General features: G+C 37.5%; 1 protein-coding gene across 2 annotated transcripts in view; it reads left to right on the top strand.

Moving 5' to 3' along the window:
• The window catches only part of thsd7ba (thrombospondin, type I, domain containing 7Ba), a 1,045,844-nt gene that overhangs the window by 726,940 nt on the left and 293,828 nt on the right, over positions 1 to 25,076 (top strand). For both annotated transcript variants that reach the window (XM_039757380.1, XM_039757379.1), the window contains exon 11: positions 9,825 to 9,940. In XM_039757380.1, coding sequence (XP_039613314.1) covers positions 9,825 to 9,940 — 116 coding nt within the window. The remainder of the gene's footprint in view (positions 1 to 9,824; positions 9,941 to 25,076) is intronic.

The raw sequence follows: 25,076 nt of genomic DNA, 5'->3' as shown, positions 1-25,076 counted from the left end.
TGAGCATACAGATGCAAAAATGGCCAGATGAATGCTACACATTAGTGGTAGTTGAAGTGGCTCCCCACTCACTGAAGCTCTTTGAATAGTAAGAAAAGTGTTATATAAATGTAAAGATTATTATTATTATTATTAAAAATAATATTAACAATAATTACTAAGTATATGCTGAACATTCTTTTAGGGGATTGTGTTGCTTGCCAAGTTTTGTTCCTCTCTGAAACCCTGACCTGAATCATAAAAATATAACAGAGGAAAAAAAAACACAGTTCAAATCCTCCTTCATCATTATTAGTTTGAAAATGACATTTTGGCTAAAACAGTCATATCATTTAAAAGGCTGAAATCCTGTATGGTTTTAGAAAAGCTAACAATGGTACCATACAAAACACATTTGTCCTTTTCCCTTGGGTTTGAAATAAATGAGAAGCCATCAGCATTATTCTAAAAATGCAAACAAATGACTTTTTAAGCAGAGGTCTGTCTGCTTGACATCCTGGAATGAGATAAAAGAAATGAAATGCAGATTTACACTAAATTCCTTTGGGTTAACACTCTGAGCTCAGTTTCCTTCATTAGCGTAGCAGTTTTCCATTTTAATTTGCTTTGTCGTTCTGGAGATCATGACTTTTCATTGTTTCCTGTGAAATAAACAGTTCATCATTACAACTAACATATGCTTTTAATTGTACTTCAGTAATCATCTTTTGTGCATGTATTGTATACAGTACAATTGTTTATAATCTTTGAGGCACATTTTATGAATTTTACAGAAATTGAAAGTAGGTTTTGTTTCAAAAGGCATACATCCCCATAATCAGTGTATACCACAAAAATCTGATCTGGTAGAAGGGCACTCTTGGTGGGGAATCACTAGGAACATGTCACTTTTTTGGACACAGCACCATTCCCAATATATTCTGGTGTTTATGATTAAATACCTATATTTAAATCAATTGCTTAATGGTTTAGCTGATTATTTCTATTTTTCATAGTGCTAATCTGTTAAAGGGGATCTTCTTAAAGTGCTACATATGATGGATTTTTTCTTTTCATTCAGTGACCACAGTTAGTGCCTGATATATGACACAGTACCTGAGCCCATTCCTACTATGAAGTGCACCAACAGCCACAATTACTCTTACGCTGTTGATGCATAATTACGCTTTTCTATTTTATGTTAAGTGCTAACTTGAAACTTCAAATTACCACTATACATATATATATATATATATATATATATATATATATATATATATATATATATATATATATATATATATATATATATATATATATATATATATATATATTCATGGTGATGTTTAGCCAGCTGGAAAATCAAGTCTGTAATTTCTCAGGTGCGTTGCATGACTACCTCGATTTTATCAGGCATGAATCACATGAGTGACTGGGTAACAGAAGTAAATGCAGCTGCATATTTAAAAGATATTCATTCTTTGCAGTTTTAATTAATAAGCTATTATTTTAATGAAAGCACTTGTGGACACAGAAGGTGTGTCTGCTAACAGCACAGCACATTGAAAAAGTGAGGCATAGTAAGGTAAGTTTGCAGTTTAATAAAATACTGTAGTAACACTTCACAGTGCCTTATTATGAACAAGTCAGGTAAAATAAATACGGTTTGATGGGTGTCACTGGAGCAATGTTAATGTGAACATTAGTAAAGTAAAATGCAAATTAAAAGTTTTGCTTGTGTCACTATCTGAACATGAAGCTATAATGCTTCTAAAATTCCTTCTTCAGGTCACTATAAAGTAAAAAAAAATGTTGGCAGCATTAACTGAAGGTATATATTGAATAGGATATCGACTTATTGTTGGACTACCAACTTACTGCTTATGCAGTGTGACAGACGGCTTCAGCCTTTACCTGGTTGGGACGCCAGTAAGATGGAACGACCAGGGGAGACAGCGTTTCTGAGGCACTAAAATTCCAGACGGCTAGAGAAAAAAAACAAAATCTGTAGGGGTTCTAGATGGAAGGTAGAGGACAAAGCTTACTGTGAGAGGAGTGGAGGTAGAAGAAGGAAGAAGAAAGTAGAAAGAGGATGAAGAAGGAAAGGACTGACTGTACTGTGCTTTGTTGTTCTGTGCTGTGGGAGCAAAGAAAAAATGTTCCACCACTGAAATAAAGTGCGTTGTGTGCTGGCACTCGTGTCTCTGCCTCTCTGTTTCTGCTGAGGGCAGCTGTACACACCTTGGAGGTTCATAGCAGCCATGATCTTGTAATGGATAAGGCTGGTTTGGAAGATATGTTGTTCATGAAGGTTGTGCGTGGAGACTTCAGCATTCCCATCTTTTCCAAGAGACATTCATGATACTTAGCTGAACAAATCACCTGACTAAATAGCTTGACCAGGAGAATTGCAGGGAAATCTGGCTATGAAGTCAGATGCTATGTAATCACAATGTGCACATGACTTTATATAGATAATCGATATATTTAAATAGAACAACACCCAAAGAAGGCATACCTTTAAAGTATGACTATGCAAAAGCTGAAAAAAAATGTAAAAAAGATTACTGTATGTTGATTTTTAAAATGTGCAATGTGCTCTCTGCACACGTGACACACATTTATATGTCTAATTGGGTTTTTTAGGAGAGTTTTCAACTGTAGATGGTTCATCGTAAACAGTAATGTGTTGTCTGTCGGACCAGGTTAATGAGAACACCTCTGATCTTTGCAGTTCAAAACCACCACCCATAATCTAAGCGCCATCTTCATGAAGCGTTAATTTGGTTTAGAAATGTCATGCCGAATGAGCTAATTAATGGATGGGTGCCCAGTCCTAGGTTGGTTCCTGTTTTGTGACTAGTGATAGGAAAATGTCAGTGTTTTACTTCACAAAAAAAATTTACAAAGTAAATTGTGTTTCACTTCAATTGAAATTTGTGCCATTGACACCAGAAAAACATTTTTCAGTTCCTGTCCGAAAGTGTTTTTATGGATTAATTTGGCATGTGTCTACTTAACATTATTTCAGTGGGAAATAAAAATACTGGAAGTATGTCTATCCTCAACTAGGATAAGGTGATTGCGAGAGAAGATACAGGAAAGAGGGGTTAGCAATGGTAAGTTTTCATGTTGAAAATACACAGGAATGTGCACAGTGGAATGTATTGATGTGCCTTTGTCAGCCTGTCACATTTCTAAAAAACATACTGAACTCCTCTTTGGTGATGTGAAGGGGAGGCATTAGAAGAATTGATTTTACTGGTGTGATATGGATTACATGCTTTAAGCACCTGCAGAAAAGGAACACAGGTAGTGTGTACAAGGATTTAGAGGGCAGTATTCCTTGTTTCCACCCCCTAAAAAACTTTTAAAACCCTTATTAGTGAGATTTTGTTTTCCAATTTTGAATTCACCAGCAAAGCTAATTATAATCGTAGTTTAGCCAAACTGTATAAAACTTGGCTGTTTCATTCATCACTGTTTGTGACCACCAGGATAGGCTCCAGGATGCTGAAGTGGATTAAGTAGGTTATGTTACACCTTTAACTATTGCTCCTTTGGCATCACTTATCTCAAATCTAACTATTTTTTGAAGACAAGTTTCAGTTATCTTCTCCAGTTTACTGCATAATGGTGTAAATATGCCTCCAACTGCTCTTTCATGACACAAATATGCTAATATTTAAACTATCGTATATACTCACGTTTAAATTCTCCCGCAGATAAGTTGGGGCTTGACTTTCCAGTAAAATTTCTGGTATTTTATAATGCCGGTTGTATAAGTTGAATGCGGAAAACTCACGTTATTGGTACAAGGGATTATAGAGAGAGTAACCACAGAGCACACTGCCTTCTTTTTTTCTATACCAGCGCATGCTCCTAACCTCTCTCCCTCTCTCTTTCTCTCTCTATTGTGCCTACGTGACCACACGGTAATACCCGAACTATTCCGAAGCATGTTTGCACTGATTTGTGTTTTTTGTATTTCACACCCTCATACACCTTTATCGTAAGAGCATCCCTTATCTACGATGAAGCGTTCTGTCGGAAGAAAATATGGTAACTGCGATGCTGCAACAAAATTCGATGTGTCTGAAAAACTGGTACGAGATTGGAGGAGGCAAGAAAATGTAAAAAAAAAAAAAAACTGTGTCACATTTTTGAATCGGCGTATAAGTTGGAGTCTTATGATCAATATGATACGTGAGCATATACAGTAACTATATTTAAACATGTGTAACATTCACTAATTTTTTGTGTATACCGTGGTGCCTTGGTTTGCCAGCATAATTCGTTCTGGAAACATGCTTGTATCCAAAGCACTCGTATATCAAAGCGAATTTCTCCATAAGAAATAATGGAAACTCAAATGATTAGTTCCACAACCCAAAAATATTCATGCAAAAATGATTAATACAAAATATAAAGTAAAAATACATAAAACAAATTATCCTGCACTTTATCTTTGAAAAGAATCATGGCTGGTGTGAGGGAGACGAGAGAGAGGAGAGTAGGAGGAGGATTATTGTGTAGGACAAATTTAACCATAACTAACGGAATCACTGCTATCTGTTGGCTCACTGGAATCTTTTTCTCCGACTTTAACAAGAAATCTCTCCAATGACAGCTGCTTTTGCCTCCTTTTGAGGATTTCGTGGAGATGTGGCATTGCATTGTCGTTAAACAGATTCATCGCTCGCTCACAAAATAAAAAAATGCTTTACGCACACACATGTGGTCACAATGCTATAGAAAGCAGTATATGCTCATATGGATGTTGACTATACGAGCGATGCACGCTGATTGAGACAGAGTATGGGAGACAATTACCCACAATACTGCAGTGAGAGAGAGAGAAGAACAATCGGTTCAGTTATGATCACGTGATGCTCGGCAGACAAAGTGTATATGTACTACTCATATTGCAAGACCTCACTTGTTTATCAAGTTAAAATTTATTACAAATTTTTGCTCATCTTGCAAAACACTCGCAGACCAAGTTACTCATATTCCAAGGTTTTACTGTATAGGTTTTGATTTTGTTGCATCTTTCTTGCAGCCAGCTTTGTGGGATGCCAGCCTTGAAGGTCTTGCATCATACACTGTCAGACACAATAACTATAATTTTCTGATCAATTCCATCCATGTTGTTAGATTGTCCTTACTTTACATGGCTGGGCTTAAAGCTGCAACTTTAAAAAGTATAGAAGGAGACACTGTTGACATTGACTTTACTTGGTGGGAGCTGATGCTTATAATGAATAGAGTGGGCTAATAAATAACCTGCAGGTGCTGAGAAATCCATGTGAATCAATGGAAACCCAGATCAGTGATAGATATACCAAAGAATACTCTGTACAGCCTTCTAGGAAATCATTGGGAAAACGGTCTTGACTACATCTCTGCAACTAAAGGCACTTTAAGTGCTAGGGTTATTTAAAGATTTTTTTTTCAAGAAAAGCATAAAAGCATTCAATGATACCTTTACCCCAAGCCACTTTCAAGTTTAGTTTACATTACAGATTATTATTACAGTTTTAGCACAGGAGAGTTACTTTGGTCAGGGTCAGTTGAAATGGCAGCCTTTTAAAAGCCAAAGCCTTGGCCATGACATTACACCAGTGAATTCAGAAAGTATTCAGACTTCCTCATTTTCTGCACACTTTTTTGTATTGTAGATTTAATTTTAAGTGGATAAATTTATTATATTTTGCGCATCAATTTACACTCAATAACCCTAAATGATAAAGTTAAAACATGTTTTCAGAAAGCTTTGCAGAATTATTGAAAATCAAAAACGGAATTCTCTCATTTATTTAATATTCAGAGTCTTAACTCAGTACTTTGTAGGAGCTCTTTTTGGCAGCAGTTACAGCTTTGAGTTTCAACAACCTTTAACACGTGGATTTGAACAGTTTATCTTATTCTCCCTGGTAGATCTTCTCAAGCTCTGTTAGACTGGATGCGAAGCATCTGTAAACTGCCACCTTCAGGTCTCTCCAAAGTTGACTGGGCCACTCAAGGGAAGTCTGGAACTTGTCCAGAAGCCATTTCAGTATTGTCTTTTCTGTATGCTTCAGGTTATACTTCAGGCTTTCTCTCTGTATTTGGCTGCATTCATCCTTTCCTCAATTCCAACCAGTCTCCCTGTCCCTGTGGCTGAGAAGCACCCCCACAGCATGATGATCCCACCACCATGCTTCAACGTAGGGATGGCATTAGGCAGGTGATGAGTAGTGTATTTGAGCAACAGAGAACAAAAGGTCTTTTTTTTTAAAGTGAAAAGGTCTTGAACTGGTATTGTGCCAATTTGCCACTAGGGCATGTTATCTACATAATAAGTATAGCGCCTTTCCATAAGGAACAGTATATTCCAATACAATATAGTACCAATGGGTGATGCTGGCAGGTGAATCCACTCATTCAGGGTCAGGTGGCATTGTGATTAAAGTGAAAATTTCAGCTTTAATTCTGAAATTTTCATTTTAACCTCGAAGTTTATTTTGTCATTAAAGTAGACGTATACGTCGTAAACATCATCTTAAAAATGACCCAGTTGTTAATTGCTATGTGCTTCTGGGGCTTCACCTGAACTGACAGCAGCGGCGAGCAGCAATCAGCACATAGAACACATTAAGTTTATGATATTCCAACTCTCTGCACATTGAATCCTTAGATTTATTTCACTTTCATGATGAAATTCATTAAAATATGTATATTACATTTTACCTATAAATAACTACATTTAAATAATGAATAATGTTAATAATTACACATGTGGGGACAGCATGATTGCAGAGAGAGAGAGCTGCTGCTGGTGTTCCCTGCCTGGAGTTTGCATGTTTTCCTGGTGGGTTTCCATAGTGAGCTCCAGTTTCTTCCAAGGACAAGCAGGTTTGGGGATTTGGTGATGCTACAATAATGCTAATGTATATGTGTGCTCATATTCTTCTTTCGATGACCTGATGCCCCGTCCTGGGATTGTTTCTGCCTTGTGCCCGATGCTTGCTAGACAAACATAATAATTAAAAATCTGTCTTTTTCAGAGATAATGTGGCAAGGTGACTTGGAAATTTAATGGATGTTTCGGGCAATTCACAACACAGCGAAGCCGAATGCTGTTTTCGTACTGTGATGATATCTTGCACTTCCACCTGGTGGAATCTTCCGGATTTACATAAAGTACGCGTGCAAGTATAAACAGTAGACCACTTGCTTAGCAGTAGCGTCCACAGGCGCATGCGTCACGTCGCGTGAATTATAAACCCGGCCTTTGACTTTTTTCCTGTGGGACCTTATATACACAGGTGTGTACCATTCTAAATGATAGCCAAGTAATTGAGTTTGCCACAGGTGGACTCCAATCATGATCTAAACAGATCATCTCAAAGATAATTAAAGGAATCAGGATGCATCTGGTCCTGCAGTGGGTTGGCACCCTGCCCAGGATTGGTTCCTGCTTTGTGCCCTGTGTTGGCTGGGATTGGCTCCAGCAGACCCCCGTGACCCTGTATTCGGATTCAGCGGGTTAGAAAATGGATGGATGGATGCATCTGACCACAATGTGGAGTGCCACACAGCAAAGGTTCTAAATACTTAGAAAAATTAGAGATTTCAGTTTTTATTTTTTTTTACTTTTATACATTTGTAAACCTTTCAGAAAATACATTTTCACTTTGCCATTATTCGTTATTGGGTGCTGATTGATAGGTAACAGTGGCAAATGTATCCATTTAAAATAAAATCTGAAGGAGTCATAATACTTTCTGAATCCAATGTACGTTATTTGCATTCATATAAGAGCTGTTGATGTTTAGTATCCACCCATCTATCCATTTGAACCTCTTTTGACCAATTTTGGGTTACAGGGGCTGCAGTCCCTCTCATGGGATGCCAGCCTGTTATATGGTACACTTATCTGCATACTACCTCTCAAACCAGGGCACATTCGGTGTAACTTGAGTGTGTTTGAGATGTGAGAGGGCAACTAAGGTTCCCAGAGAAAGACCCATGTAGACACATGAGAAAAATTCTTACAGATGTGATGTATCATCATCAGACACTGTGCCATCATGCCAGCCATGTCTTTGTCATCACTAGGAGTGTTCCCCATCATGCTTACTATTAATTTGAAAGCCACTAACGTGTAGAGGCTGTCAAAAATTAGGAAGAGGGATAACTAAGCATTTACTTGCTCTTTTATTGTGCTTGCTCATAAAACCCCGCTCAACATTGTGTATACATTTTTCAAAAGCTGCTCTTCTTAATTGATACACGTTACTAAGCACAATATTTGGCCTGTGTTGGAAGAATGCCATAATTTTTTCAGATTCTCTCAGTTTAAAAGAAGCTAAAAATAATCGTTTCAGAGTTACATTTCTTTGAAGTCTAATGACAAGTCTACACAGATAACAATAGCTGTCTGGTACTCCAAGAGCACGTGGGCTTGTAAAATTTTAATGTTCTACAGCTTATTACTATAATCCTATGTGATATACTGGACAGCTATTGGCACTTATCCAGTGCAAGCATTATCAGGAAAAAGCATAACAGAATCTTATTTCTACTGTAATGATTGAAAGGATGGTCTGAAGTCTAAGATTACTTGTAAATGTCCACCATTATAAAACTTAATATAATGATGAAAGATTTGCACTGTCATCAGCATGTATTAATTCTATTTTATTTTATTCAGTTTCTGTTCTGGGGAGCCTATTTAATCATAACATGTTTTTAAAATTGGAATGCACATTTTTTAATCTTTTGCAAGCTTCCCTTTACATTTTGTATGCTGTTCCTACTGTGAAGCACTTATTCTGGCCTTTGCCTTTATCTGTTTAATCTGTTGGATTATAAAAGCTGTGTCAAAGACTCTGTCTGCCTGAAACTGAATATGTTTGTTTCATTTTTTTTCCTTTCATTCTATTTATATGCATTAACTGCATCTACAGAACTTGTTTATTATTACTGTTTTTGCTTTATGTGTATTTTCTTGAATACACTGTTTTTATGATATTTTTGTGTTATCTACTTTAAGTACTGTATATGACTTTAGAATCCTTTTTGTGAAAGTACACAAGCTAAAACTAGCAGTTTTTTTTATTTCAGTATATATAAATATATACACCAGTAATGGTGCACTGCACGATAACGTGCAGTGAATACACTTGACTTGAGTATTCCTAGTTTTCATCCTCTTTCTCTGTACGTTTAGCATTTGTTTGCTCAGAGGTTGATGCGCTTGCTGTTTCCTGAGCAGCTCTTCTTTTCTCCACCCTAGCGGCCTACTTCTTCTCTTCTTTCATCGGCATCTTTTCACGTTAAAACTGATTAAGTCAGTGTTTGTGTTGCAATTACTTAGAATGTTTTCTTAAATTTTTCACTTAAGCTGGCACTTAAGTCTTCAATCTGCTTCACGAATGATTTAAGATATGAAGAGGTAGGGGAAGTGACGGCGAAGGTGGTAGGGAATGAGAACAGCACCTGTATACATGAGCTGCACAGCCACCCTGCTTGCTGCTGCCGAGAATTGATTCTATAATAAAATAAAATAAAAATAAAAAGAGGAATAACCTTGGAGGACAAACATCTCCTTGAAAGTGGATAGTAGACGTCACGTAGTATATGTGTACCACATTTCAGGTCAATAGGTCAAATGGTTTGCAAGCTACAGGTGATTTAAAATCCTGGGCAGACAGACAGACACCCACGGTAGTGTATTATATAAGAAGGTTAAATTATACATTATATTACATTATTTTATCTCTTCTTATTGTTCAAATTCACTCATTGCATAAAATGTTGCCAGTCTTCATGAATATCTCTCTCTTGTTTGAGTTTAGATGTCCTGATTCTGCACGTCCTGATACAATCCGCCCTTGTTTACTTCCTTGCAAAAAGGACTGCATTGTTACTGCTTTCAGTGAATGGACACCTTGCCCCACTGTTTGTCAACCAGGTAAGTCAAAAAATAAATATCATAAGTTAGAAACAAATCAAAACTGACCAAATTTACTGCAAAAGTCAACATTCTGTATCAAAATTAAGAACATCTGCAAAGTATGTTGCAATGCAATGATGGCTGCTGGAATAATTCTAAAAGCTTAAAAGGAATTAAACCATCACGCCTGTTTTTGATATTGTTTCTGTTGTCCAGCGCTTGGTAAGTTGCAGTGTGCTGTCATACCGGGATAATCCTGTACTGATCTGGTCTTAGCACTTATTTACGGTAACATGGCCAACTTTAGGGGTTTAGCGCTGTTGCAGTGTGCCTCTGAGCCGTGGACTTCAGTGGACCAAGACTAACACCAAGTGCAGTTGCAGCATGATTTTTGGAGTCAGAGAAGTGGAACAAAGTTGTATATTAAATTAGACCACCTCATGAGCAGATTTAAGAAAATTATCATGGTGGGTAATACAAAATTAATTCTGAACACATCAAACTGACAGTTACAGACATGAAAATGCTTAAATATACCAAATATACCATTAAAAAAGTATGAAAACCATCTTTTATATTTATATTTGGATTGAAGTATAGCGTGATACTAATTTACAGTATATATATTTAATCCAAGGCACAGAAGAAGACAAGCAGTGCATGGAAATATTTATATTGCGTAATATCAGAAATAAAACAATACACATCAACATTTAACCATTAATCTTCAATAAATAAAGTCAATGTCCCCGATTAAGCAATTGTTCAGCCACCAATTCAGAAAGTGCACATTGAAAGATACTGCCATTTTCTTCCAAGCAGTATTCCTTTGGAGTATTGTGGGGGTATCTTTGAGGGTGCCAGAATTATGGGATCCATGAGGCCAAACGTATCGATAACTTGCTAATATTACTTTTTGGAACAGGATTTGCCTGTTCTAGAAAGAAAGATTTGACGAAATCCAGCTCAGTTACTGGGGCAACCAATGCTCTGAAACTAACCTGAAAAAATGCACGTTTAACATGAATGGTTAACGCTTTGAGGCCATAGCAGAGTATCAATTTGTCTTAGGATAATATGAGATGCCTTGCACATAATTACAAATATTGAGGCCAAATATCTGGGGTCTCACATTTGAACGAGGGAAGCTACTCTTGAAAGAGTGGGTACTGTCAGTAATTAACCCTTTTTTCTTTTGAATGTAATTACCGGACAGTACAGGGTTTTGTTTAGGCAGCAGAACATTCCACATCCTTCACAGTAACGACTAAAACAACTCCATGTATGTTGAACACAATGTCATGGGTCTTAGACTTTGCTGATATCATTAATATTGCAAAAATGGAATATGATGCTTTCTTGAGATAATATGTTTCAAGTAAAGTAATATCACCAGGGCACATTTTGCACATTGCAAAAATGTACCTCACAAACTTTACAAGGACTTTACTGATTAACTGTTTTACACATTCATACTTTCAGCAATGTTACTTTATGTCATCTCCCTTTCTTCAGCCACTGATGCTGCTGTTTTGATCTTCTTTTATTAGATATCCCAATAATCTTCATGCACTGCCAACAACATGACTTTCTCTGCTGGCCTGAAGGTTTTTCCCAGTTTTCCACAGACTTGTAGCCCCCGGTTGATCAACTATTCAATGCTCAACTCATAAACATTGCAATTTAGCTGTGAATCCTTTAAACTGGAACTACATATCTGGGATTGCCTGAGCCAAATGTAACCAGCCATTCTAGAACTGGGTAATCTGCAGGTACAAAACTGTGCTAAAGCAAGCCAGGATTCATTCTGAGATTAAGGATTATTTAATTTCACTTTCTGGAACAGATCCCAGCTCAAAGATCACATTTAGACTATCTGAAGCAGAAAGCTAGTAAATAAAACCAAGTAGTTCAGCTATCCATGGTTTCAGATGGAAAGTTATAAGCATAGGCATTTCAAGTGTATTTAATTAAGGAGCCAATAAAGGAGAGGCAGGATATTCCGCAGCCAATATGGGTTACTCATATTTTTGTATTACAAGAACTATGACTGTCAAATGCAGATTTCTCTGGAAATACAGATAGCTGTGGGGAATTTATGAACCATTCCAATTTAATTTTTAGCTGCAGTCAAACTTTATTTTCATTTGCTGACACTCAAAATGTCTATATTATTTTCATATCAACTTGCAGATTGTTGTAATGGGTAACATTAGTGGCATACTTGCTGGTTTTTTTTCCTCACTGATTTTTAACTGGAATTTCTAGATGTTTTTGAAAGCTTTTTTTGAAAGTTACATTTTAAAAAATGAGTAGTAAATTAATTGCTAAATTTGTTTTTACTTTAAAAACTCTACAGGATGATTCAGACTGGAATGAGAAAGTATTAGCAACAGTTTTTGAATGTTTTTGTCTAAGTACCTAACGGATGATCTAGCTTGTCATAACTGAGTAGAGAATATTGTTGACTTCCATCCATTCTTTTAATCAGTGATCTATAAATTTGCTTCTGGATGGCTGTAGTGGCAGGAGGCTTTTTCTTCTGTAGCACTTATTGCTCATGCACCATTTTAATGATTCATTCTTAAGATTCCCAACCCTAAATTGCTTAATTTAGTCCACAACAGCTCCATTCCCTGTTTTAATTTTAAGTTCCATAGTCGGAGTGGTGGCTTTGAGGCTAGGGATTTGTGCCAGCAATCAGAAGGTTGCCGAATTCCATTAACGTCAGAAGTGACTCTACTCTGTTGGGATCTTGAGCAAGACCCTTATCCTGCAATTGTTCTGTCCTGGATATGACATTAATCTGCTTCCAGCCTTGTAAATAAGTCTTCCAACTTACATGGAAAACTTGAGGGTTGGTGGTAGGATTGGCACTCCGGCCACCGTAAAAAAAAACCCACGATGTTCCAATTTGGTGCTGGTCACCCACTGCCAATCCAGGTGGTTCCTGGTGCAGTAACGTGTTATAATCAGTGCATGCTCCCAACGCCCCCTCCTTCCCCTCTCTTATTAGCAGGAAGATGTAAAAAGCAAAGGAAACAAAAGGTCTTCATCTAACTCCTGTGTATTCATTGTAAACCATCAGGTTTAGTAAAATATTTGGAAAAAAAATGAAGAGAAAAAAGTGAAGGACAGCAAATTACTCATGCACTTGAAGCTACAAATCAATAGGATAATTGTAGCTGCTGGTGTGAAAGGCAGGATCAAGCACGGGTCAAACATGTGCCGAAAGAAGTCTCTCAGTTCAAAAGTTCGTTTTAAAAGATTTAGTGAAAATGTAAAGCAAGTAGTCCACACAAGAATAAAGAAAAAAGGTAGTTACACACATAGAATAAAAGGCAAAGAAATGGGAAAAAATGTTTCTTCTCTAAACTTAGCTTCTTTTTGTCAAACTTCAGTTGTTTCTATACTTAAAGACGCTTTACTTCACCTTCAGTTCGCTCTAAACATACGGCACTGCACATTCAATAGAGCACATTAACTTTCATACTATTGAGCACGTTAGGCACGGTATAAAACCATGTACCCTCCATGCCTTACACATGGCAAGGCAGGTCACTAACTGAGACTAACCTGTGGTCAGAGGGGCAAAAAATATACAAATTCAATTCAACTTGTGGGGCTTCTAAGAACCTCCCGTAGACTACGCACTAATATACAGTATAGGCAAACATTTAAAACTTAAATAACTAGAAAATGGTTCTTACAATAATGTTTTTGGAAAGGACAAAAATCTGCAATAGAAGAATGACCTGATAATGCAAAAAGAAAACAATAACAAGCCATAAAATCAAATAAGATTTGTTATTGGTAAGGATTGATTTCTAATAAAATTAAGAATTTGGGTTGGGACAAAAATCTGCAGCCAATACAATCCTCTAGAACAGTCTTTGTAGGCCTCTGCCCTAAACCTACTTGTTTTAATTCAGGGAACCAGAACCCAACACAGGAATGTCAACTGTAATACAAGCACCAGTTCCTAACAGGGCACACTCACATGCACAGTCAGCCATTCTGTTCAAGTTTATGGTTACCAATTAAGTAACATGGACATCCCTGGTGGAAAGCAGGAATATCGGGAGGAAAAGCATGTAGACACCGAGACTCCACAAAGACCATGAAGAGGCCAGCATTCAAACCTGGTCTGCTTAAGCTGTAAGGCAGCAGTTCTGGGCCCTGCACCACTGTGCTGTGTGATGGATAACTTGAGTATGAAATTTACACGAGAGAAAAAAAGAAGACAAACAACGGAAAAATGTAACTTGTTTTCAAATAATGCTTGCTATTTGAAAAACAAATGACAATGTCAATGAGGTCATGCAACTACTGTAGATTATGCCCAGTTAATGGGCGAAGAACAGCAAGTTTATGTCAAGTAAAACATCTGTCTGTATTGTGTTTCATTCATTTCAATAATAACTGCCAAGCACTGCCAGGAAGAGGCTTTACATGGTGATCAATAAGACCATGTCAATATGCGAGGACAAATAAATTAAAGTAGAAGCCTCTGTTTCCAAGGAATGCTATAAAGTTAAAAAATACAACCAAAATTATGAAATTTGGGAACAGGGAAATTTGAATTCAAGTTTCACTTTAAATAAGGAAATACACTTGGAACACCAAATTAGTGTTTTTGGGGGTGCTTGTAGTAACCTGATACATTTTCTTTTCATTCGCGTGCCTCATTACGAGGTGTTTTTAATTACTCTTGTTTGACAAAGCATAACCAAGGAATTACCTTGGTAGAGAGAGAGATCACCTCTCAGGGTGATTACTGCAAGATTAATTGTCAACAAATTACTCAAATTACATAAAATCATTCAATCAACTCAATCTTACGCATTTTGTGTTATTAGCAAGCAGAAATGCAGTTTATAAAATTATGATGGAGCAATTGAATTAACTACAGGTACTCGTCTGTCTAAAACTGGATTGTATGCCACTGAGATAAAATCTGCATACATCTAAATAATTTAAAATTAAGCACTGGATTGTTTTTTGTAACTAATAAAGATTGTACTTTTGATCCAGTAATAATTCTAGATCATCAAAAAAAGTTCTGTTAATGAGAACTACCCTTTTTTCCCCACTCATTTCCCTACTACAAGGCAATCAGTGGTTTTCCTTAATTTATTCACATAGATGTCAGTATAAAAATTAGTGATTGCATTTTACTCTGCATCCTCTCACATTCAAAACAAGTAGATAAGAATGGATTAGGTAATGTGGTGTCCACTTTTTATCTGATAACATGGTTATCAATTCCTGGTTGAACCATGATGATGGTGGTGAATGTACAGTACTATAAAGGGATGCACACTATTTAAGAAAGGCTTACATGTTTATAGGGCCATTATATACAAACATCAAAAGGTGCAGGGTGGCTGCATAAGTAAATAATATTTTATATTCAAGGCTAATTGAAATGGGAAATGACTCATATATTAGGGAGGATATTTAGGACAGGTATGGGGTGCTTTATGAACCTCCAATTATATAAAACATCAAAAAAGCAGTCTAAAATGGGACAGATATAGAAATGGGTAACTTTAAATATCTAATTACAAACACAATAAATAGCAGAGTCAAACAAAGAGCATTACATTTCATATTTATGTCAGTGATGACCAATGTTTATCTTGTGTACTTTCCTAATGATTTGTGAAAATGAGTTTCGAAATTAGCTGAACTTATTATTTTTTTAACAACAGGAAACTTTTTTTAATTTCTGTATTTTTGCTGGCACTTGCATTTACAAAAAAATTTAGTTTTATGTTTTCCAAAAAGATTTTACCTCATTGCACTTACAGTTGATGTGATTGCATTGCTAATTGTTTCATTTGAATTGTTTAGCAGTTAAGACGGTGTAATGAGCCTTACAGTCTGAAAAGAGAAATTAATTGTGTCTGACAGTACAGATGCATGTTTAAAGATGATTTAATATTTCTAAATTTAATAGGAGAACATTTGTGATATTATGCACTGACATAAATTTAGAAAGAAGCGTTTTTCTCCATTTCCAAACCCCAAAATAAGGAATTGGTGCAATGTCAATGGTACGTGCAAGTTTGTCACTGATATGGGTAAAAAGAAGAAAACACAAGCAGTGCTTTTATCTACAGCATTCAGTCAGTGGTTTGTTGGGTACTGAAAGTGTGCGGCTTCTACTATTGCAAACACAGACATGACCCAGAAGAAAAGGGCTGATGTAAAGGAAGATTCCAGTAATTGAGGGTCTAAACAAAACACTGTTTCTCAGAACAGAATTCCTTCTGGGATATGCCTGAGATCCGGACAGCAATATCTAAAGGGTAATGAAGTGAAGTTGGTACATGATGAAACATAAGCCAACTTCCTAAAGGAAAGGCATAAAATTGTAGATAAAAAGCACATTTTTGTAAGTAATTAGTGATCTTGATGAGAAAAAAAATGTCTTAATACCAGATGCAGCAACTGTATTCTAAAAGCAAAGATTGTAGCAGAAAATCAACATGGGCAAATGGGCACACCTCATTAAAATACCTACTGTCCTTCTGTGCCGCATCCTCTCCTCTTCCAGCAAGCTTCGTCCTCGTCCTCCCAACTGCCTCTCAGAGTGGTGTGAGGTGGCTCCTTTAACTCAGCACCTGGGAATGCTCCAGGTGGTTCATCAGGATTACCTGTAATCATTCCCAGGTGTGGTGGAAATCCACTGAATGGCTCTGTAGCTCTCCCTGGCTGCCCCCACAATACCCAACGGGGATGTACCAAACTCCAATTCCCGGCGTGCCTTGTGGGAATCCATGGTGCCACAGCCGGCCAGGAGGGCTGCCCTCTAGCGTCCCAGGGGAGGTAGTGCCCTGCAGATACTCTCTCACTTGGTCCTTCCATCCAGGTGGCATCCCAGCCTTGGTAATGGCTGAGGCCACCCTTAACAACACATATGCTTAAGTACAAGAGGCATATCCAAAATACAGATAGTCAAAATATGTTTACCTCATACAGAGTAACCTCTGGATGAAATCTTGTACATATTATACTAAAATTGAGCATTTTCCTTAAAGAGTATGATGCACAAAAGAGTTTAAGAAAGTCTGCTCTTGGCCAGCGTTTAGATTCACACCAGCACCAGTTCTCTGAAAGAGCGTTCTTCAAAGTCTGTTCCATCAATCATGTCTTTCTAACAATATACTCTCAAAACATTAAGTCATTAACACTAGAATTACTGAAGCCTACGAAAAAAATGTAATTCCGGTTCATCTTAAATCCCTTTGCACCTCTCTATTAGCGTCTTTTGTTTTGTAAATGCGTCGATCAGCACAAGCAGCAAGGAGGCTGCTATCACAATACCCAGGCGCCTTGATGGAGCTCAGATTGGGCAAAAAATTCGTACAAGTCAAGCCATGGCTCTTTATCTGCATGTGAGGTACCTGGAGTTGTACAGGGTAAATAATACAGTATATTGTTATTTGGAATACATGAATTTCTTGTGTATTCCGTGTCTACAAAGATCTGGGTAAGTGTAGGATGAACGGAAATGCGAGGCAAGAAATGCTGGACACATACCTAAAGCAGAAACTTTTTCCATGTTATACTAATAATGACAGGAAGTATATAATGTGTGAAGACTTTAGTCCAAATATCAAATAAACACCGTGGTCATCTGTGGTCATCACTGCTCCCGTGAAAAGAATGGAGATAAACGGCATCAACTCAGAGTGGGAGAGGCAAGTTCATTGTTCCACATGAACATCACTGACAGAATAAAAGTGAATAATAAAAAAACAAGCGCTAACTTTTACAAGTAGCCAAAATTTACACCGGGTGTTACAGACTCAAATCAAATATATGTTTTTATTATATTGCAGAAATAACAATAATAGCTGCTCAATACTCGGATGTGCCGAGACTCAACCTGGTAACTTTGGGTTATAAGGCAGCAGTTCTTACCTCTGTGCCATTCAAGAACACATATCAACCTCTTCTCCACTGACATTTGAGCTTGGATTTTTAATTCATTGACCACAACATGTAAATCAAATGATTTTTTTTCTTTGCTTATATTCTTGAATAAAAGCGCACGTTTATTTGATATTTGGACTAAAGTCTTCACACATTATACACTTTACGTCATTATTAGTATAACATGGAAAAAGTTTCTGCACTTACCCAAATCTTTGTAGACACGGAACACACATGAAATGCATGTATTCCAAATAATGATATACAGTATTATTTACCCTATACAACTCCAGGAACCTCACATGCAGATAAGGAGCATTGGTTTGAGCAGGGAGAGTTGAGCAGCTTGCTGCTTGTGCTGATCGGCACATTTACAAAACAAAAGATGCTGATGGAGAGGTGAGAAGGAGTTTTTTTGTAGGCTTCGGTAATTCTAGTGTTAAAAGACCAAATAAAAATTTTTGAATTGCAGTTTGCTTTTCCTCTGTTATGATGCACAAGATTCAAACACTGCTTCTCAAAGGAACACTTTTAGACAGTTTTCTATAAAACCATTTAAAACACAAATCACAGTGACGTGTTTATTACTGATTATTAATTATTAATTAATTATTTTTGCTGCTTCCAGCAGATAAATATTTTGAATACACGGTGCTATTTCACCAAAATTGCTACACGTTTGCAGATAGGTTTTCTTCAGTATAGTACAATACAGCACATAAGGATACTTATAATAAGAGAAAGTAATGAACTCTTTAAGAGACATTAATGTTTATTCTTAATAATATATATTGATTGAAACCATTAATACAGATATCCAGACCTGGTATGCTGCATGAATAAAATTAAACAAAATAAGATAGAACTAATTTGTTTACAAAATAATAGTAATCAAACAATCCACCTTGACAGGCATGAAATTCTGAGTCAAAAGGCACTCTAGGGGATCCTTCATAAACAGAGTCTCAAATATACCTCAGAATGCCCACTAGAGGGGAGAAAACCATCAAAAGCCTGGCTAGTCAGAAAAAAGGCAAACATAGAATCGTTTAAAATAAAAGGTTTATAATAAAAATGCTTACAAACGAAAATGCTCCAAGGAGCACAAAAGACACAGAAGGCAATGCCTTCTCAATAGGCAATCCAAAAAGCAATCACAGTCCCAAAGCAAAACCACCCCTGGTGGCCCCAAAGGGTCTTATGAGACTGGCAGCTGGACACCATCCCCCAGTGGCAACATGTGGAGAGCAGGACATTTACCACCCGGCTCATGCAGAGAGTCTAAAGCACATAAACTCAGAGTTTGGCAGTGTGGGAATCTTCTTGTACTCCAGCAACAAATCAGACATCAGCTCAGACAGAAACTCCCCCTGTGAATTTGGCAAAAGACAAAATAACGCTCCCTTCTGGGAATGTGGCACAAGGCAAAATAACACTCCCCTATGGGAATGTGACACAGGGCACCTGGCTGACTGCATCCAGGTAGTACTTTCATGGCGATTTCTCAGACACCTTCAAAGGACCACTCCCATCTTTGGATGCTTTAGGAGGATTGACAGCAACTTCAGATGGTTTTAGTGGATATAGCAACTTGTCAGCATCGCATCTGCCATCCCACAAGACTTAAGCACACAATCAGCAGCTTTATGGGGTCTTGTCTTAATCACAACTTCTGGGAGATTTAGATCCTTCACAAAAACAGCACCAAAAAAGAAAAAAGGCTGAATGGATGACACCTCATGCCTTGGTGTGGATAGCATAATGATAGCAGTTGCATAAATGGTGGCTAAAACAGGAGACTTGGCTTTAGTTTTGACTAGAGGTTTACCCACTATGCAGGCTAAAGCTGTGGTGGGCAGTTTAGCTGCATCTGTGGTGGCCATCTTTGGTTTCAAACAGGCCTAGATGGCTTTAGGAGTGTATCTCTCGCAAAGATATTTGATACAGTATTGGTCTCATAAATGTGCACCTCATCCTCCAAATAAAAAAAAAATTGTTATCCTACCGGTCATATCCTGACTAGGAATGACTAGCTCATTCTGAACGTCCATCAAATGATTATAAGTATGCAAGTGTACGACCTGAGTCAAACTAGTATTAGGGGCATCACAATAGTCTCAGAAATAGCCATCCACCAAATCAAGATTTTTTTCAAAAACTGCAGCTCTGTTAGCATGGAGAACATGTTCACAAGCTTTTTTTTTTAATTCACAAGGCACTTAAGGCTAGAGCGTCAAATTTCAATGGTCCCTCATACATCTATGGAAGGGTAAAAATGTGGCATTGTACGTTCAGGATTTGTTTCAGTTATTAGTTCCAGCAACCCAACCTAGTCTTTCCCAGGGAGGCAGAACTCTCTTCTTTTTTTTAAAAGGTTATTCCACCCTTCCACTTAGCAACCAACAAGCACATAAACCAAAACACCACCTGGCCAAGTCATTTAGAATTTCCATTTGCATCTCTTTCACTCCTGCAGGCTTGCCAATTCAGAACTTGTTACTTGCTGCAGCAACTTCTGGATCCAACCCCAATCAGTGCTTCTCGCACAGCCTCCTTGAAAGGGCAGTGTATACACCAGGTTTAGGAGTTTCTCAAACTTCATATTCCCCCTCTCAGTCAACTTCAGTGTTTCCCCACCTTTGCTGGGAAAGGGCTAATCAACATCCCACCTAACCTTCCTCAGTCATCAGTTTTTTTTTTTTTTTGCCAGAACCTCTTTGAGGCCAAGTAAAAGACATTCACCATGGCCTCACCAAACTCCACTCAAACTCAAACCTTTACTTCAGTTACTGCTGTACTGCCACCTTTTTGGTCTGACGTTTCTTCTCAGTCAAATTGGGAGGCTATCCTGCTACATCTACATCGTAAGTGTCTTTCTCAGCTTAACAGCTTCTGACGCAATTGGTATCTACTATCACGCCATGAGGGTGCCATCATGACAGGCACCAATAACCTTTTGACCACAGGTCTTAGCACCTGCTTCCATTACTGACATCTGAAACAGGGTCCATTCAGACTCTACAACTTGATCCCCTGAGAGGGACTGAGAGTGTGGTAGGTGAGACATAGAGCCATGTTGTGCTTTTTGAAAGGTGGAGGAGTCATCTGATCAGCCAGTAACCAATGAGGCAGAAACACTTAATGTAGGTATTATCTTCAACTCCTTCATCTACTTATTTTAATCAGCAAAACCATTTGTGGTGTTATAAAGTATTCTATCACATTTTTATCTAAATTATAGCATCCATTAGGATGCTTTTCATTATATCCACTTTTTCATATTGTACCAGGGCAGCAATATAGCACAATAGATACTACTGCTGTCTCACAGGTCCATGACTTTAATTGTCACAACAGTCACTTTGAGTTTACATGTTTTTGAATGGTGTCTGTTTTTGAATACTCCATTGTGTGTTGGATTGATTGTAAACTCTGAATTAGCCATAGAGTATCTATACAAATTGTGTACAACCCTTGGAAGTTTTCAAATATTATTATTATAAAACTAGAAGGCTTTGCCCCCTGCTCGCTTCGCTTGTCAACCCCCGGGCCTGTGCTATGTACTAGCCCCTTTGTGGTTCTGCCTCTCTCACGTATGGGGATGCGGATGTACAATTTAAAGCGATTGTTATATTCATGGGAACTGTTACATAAGCATAATAGAACTAACTATTTTACATTACAGTGAGTAATTAACCATATTAAAAAATAGTAAAATGTAATAATTTGAAAATAAATTATGTTTGATGTTGCATTAGAGTTATTCGTTGCATAATACGATTTAGTTCTGTTTGGCTTTGAAATTAACACGCAATACTTTTTAAACTTACACTTTTACTGTAAAACTTCAGTAAAAACATTTTTTTGAAATAAACTTGCGTCAATATTGCATTGAATTTTGATTCTGTGTATGGACTTTCATCATGACAATGCAACGTTGAACTGCCAATGATTGAATTTCGTTTCTTTCTCTCTATTAAATAAAACAAAGTTTTCGAATATTTGGCTCTAAAATTTGAAAAGCTCTGAAAAGCTATTCTAACAGGAAACTGTTAAAGTTTTAATAACCTTTCTTGGATACATCCCTCTTTCTACAGTAATTTGTGCGATGGAGGACCGGACAGTGTTAACGGTTGTAGATATTCTTCGGGATATTGTAAGTTGATGTTTTCATCTTCTGCACGATCACCACCAACTGTTTCAGCATAGTCTATTAATATGCATTTAAGCAATTTACCATGTAACTGATTGTCATTTTTAGCGTTAATTCGTTGACTTCATCGTTTCTCAGTGCTAGGATTGCCCATGTACTCATTTTCTCTTTTGATAACCCTTCGTGTTGAAATTCTTCAATAAGATTTGGAAATAATACGTCTGCTTTCTTTAATTGGGAAGTTAAAGTGAGGAAAACGTTAACATTTAAAAGAGCTGAGTGCAGGGACTGTGTCTGTCAAAAGCATTCACACGAATGGGAGGTGAGAGGGCCGTGTGCATGGTTGAATATGGTTGAGAGGAAGGTGTGACTTGAAAAAATCTCATGGCCAAAGTCTTATCTTGTGGGACTTGTCCAAGGATTTTTTTATATCATAGAGAAACATTTCTTATATTTGTAATTAATTTGGACCACATTGCAGAGATCTGTTTTCACTTTGACGTTAAAAGTCTTTTCCTGCCAAATTAAATCCAGCATCGTTTAACAATAATATGTGAAAAACATTCAAGGGGAAGAGTACTTTTTTATAGACTGAGTATGTGCAAGTATGTCCCCTGATGGACTACTGTCCTCTCTAGGATTCGTTCATGTTTGTTTGTCTGACGCTCCCTGTGTCCCAGAATCGAGGAGTGGAGATTTAGAAAATGGATGGACTATTTTGCAATTCTAAAAAATCATTCATGCTTTCTCAAGCCCTAATCAAAGCTGCTTCTACCTTACTATTTGTCATAATGCCTTCAGAACTTGGCACAACAAAAAGCAATTTTTGTATGGCAACACATTTCATTTTTTTTTCCTGCATAATGCAGAATTCCTCTGAGCCGTTCCTTGGAGCCACTTAGTCAGCTTTGCGCTGGATGACCTTGAGAGTGCTTAGCAATGTGAAATCACTGAAACAGAGACAGCTTGTTCTAGGCACGTCTTGATGTAATATACAGTATTATCAATCGCTTTAGGGGAACTAGAAATTAAAGTAATGAAAATACCCTTGTAAGAGGAAGAATCCACTCCCATTCATTTGGCAATATGTCTTCTTTGCTGCTGCATGTACGAATAATCTTTAGAAAATTCTTCTGTGCTTTTGTTCCCATAAGTTTCAATGCTGTTTTTTGCTAATTGACTTATTTCAGATGCCAGTGACCTAACTGAAAGCTGTCATCTTTTTTCATTGGTGGTTATTTTCATCATTATGCAAATAAGGCTCCTCTCTGCACAGTAGAAACAAGATAAACTGTACCAGACAGATCCATGAAAGAGAAAAATAAAAAAAGGTGAAAAGTGCTGTAAACCATTTTTACATCAGAACTTAAGGTTAAAATATTATGATAAAAATGATTATGTTGATGAACACAACATTTTGTTTGCTTTTTAAATTTTATTTTCAAAATATATCATACTGGCTCAGTATATAACACAGAAACAAAGAGCAACTCCCATTTTAATGAAGCTAAAACTGCTGAAAACATCAGACATACACATCATGGAAAGACAGACTTTGCCATTTAGTCTGTGTTTCTTATACAGTTGTGAGCTCCACTGGAGCACCACAAGGAACAGTCCTGTCTTCTTTTCTCTTCACTCTGGACACCTCGGACTATAAATGTAATACCAGGTCATGTCACTTGCAGTCTCTAATGAAACTACACTTATGGGAAGTTTCTACATGGGTTATGAGACAGAGTATAGGAGTCAGGTGGAGAACTTTGCTTCTTCATGCAGAAAGAACAGACTGTAACTTACCATCAGCAAACCAAGGAACTAGTTGTTGACTTTCACCTCACCAAAGAGCCTCTGTGTCCGGTCACTATTCAAGGAGTGAATGTAGTGGTGGTCTACTCCTACAAGTATTTGGAGGTCCGTATTAATGACAAGTTGGAGTGGTCTTGGAACACAGAAGAACTATATAAGAAAGGGCGGACTCTATTTCTATAGGAGTCTGCATTCTTTTAAAGTAGAAAGTGACATCCTTCACTTCTTCTATAACAGTGTGATTTACTATGCTAAGGTGTGCTGGGCTGGTAACATCACTTCAAGAGAGGCTCACTTAATAAACGAGCTATTTAAAATGGCAAACTCAGTTATAGGATGCTGGACCCCTTTACGGAGGGAATTAAAGCAAAACTGAATGCCTTTATGAACAATGCTGTACATCCTCTCTCTGACATATTAACATTGAGGAATTTCAGCCAATTAATTCTTCAGCAGAAGTATGCCAAGAATCTCCGCTGTGGCTTGCTCCTGTATACTAACAGGAATACACCTGCATAATGTTTTACTCTGACTGCCAAGTCATAACTTTTCTTTCTTTTGAATTGTCTTGCCTTATAGTAATTCCAATATGTGTTCAAACCAAATGTGTTTATATTTATTTATGTACGTATTTATTTAAAGTGCTTCTGTAAAAAAAATTAATTTCCCCCTGGGGACAAATAAAGTTTTATAAAGTGTGGCCACCAGGGGGCGCGCCAGCTCCCCAACCACCCTACACAACAGACACAGGCAGAAGTCCAGAAACACACCAGGCTTTATGTCAGTGGGAAACGCTTTTTCTTTTGTTTCCTACAAGCACCAAGTACAATAAGCACAGCAGTTTCTTTTCTTCTTTCTCTCTGTTGCTCCTTCTGCCTACATTCCTCCTCTGGAAAGCTTTGTCCTCCTCTGGCTCCCCGAATAGAGTGAGGTTGCTCCTTTTATAGAGCACCAGGAAGTGCTCCAGGTGTCCCGTAATCTCTTGTGACTTGTGGCAGAAGTCCTGCAATAAAAAGCTCAGAAATTTTCCATACACCCCTGGCAGTGACTAGGGCTAAGCTTCCAAGCTCCAAGCCTGTAGCACTATAGCAAAATAATACCCAGTGCAAGCACTCTTTCTTGGTCCTTTCATCACAAAGGCATCCAGGCCATCCATCACAAAACATGTAAGGAATGTTTTTGGAGTCACAAATGGATTCACAAATCAGGTTTACCTTGCTTTGTCCCTCTCATTCATGTATCTTAATG

The sequence above is a fragment of the Polypterus senegalus genome, chromosome 6 (assembly GCF_016835505.1).
Source record: "Polypterus senegalus isolate Bchr_013 chromosome 6, ASM1683550v1, whole genome shotgun sequence".
Classification (NCBI taxonomy): domain Eukaryota; kingdom Metazoa; phylum Chordata; class Cladistia; order Polypteriformes; family Polypteridae; genus Polypterus; species Polypterus senegalus.
Note: the sequence above shows the minus strand (reverse complement) of the source record. Positions and strands in the feature narration are given on the sequence as shown.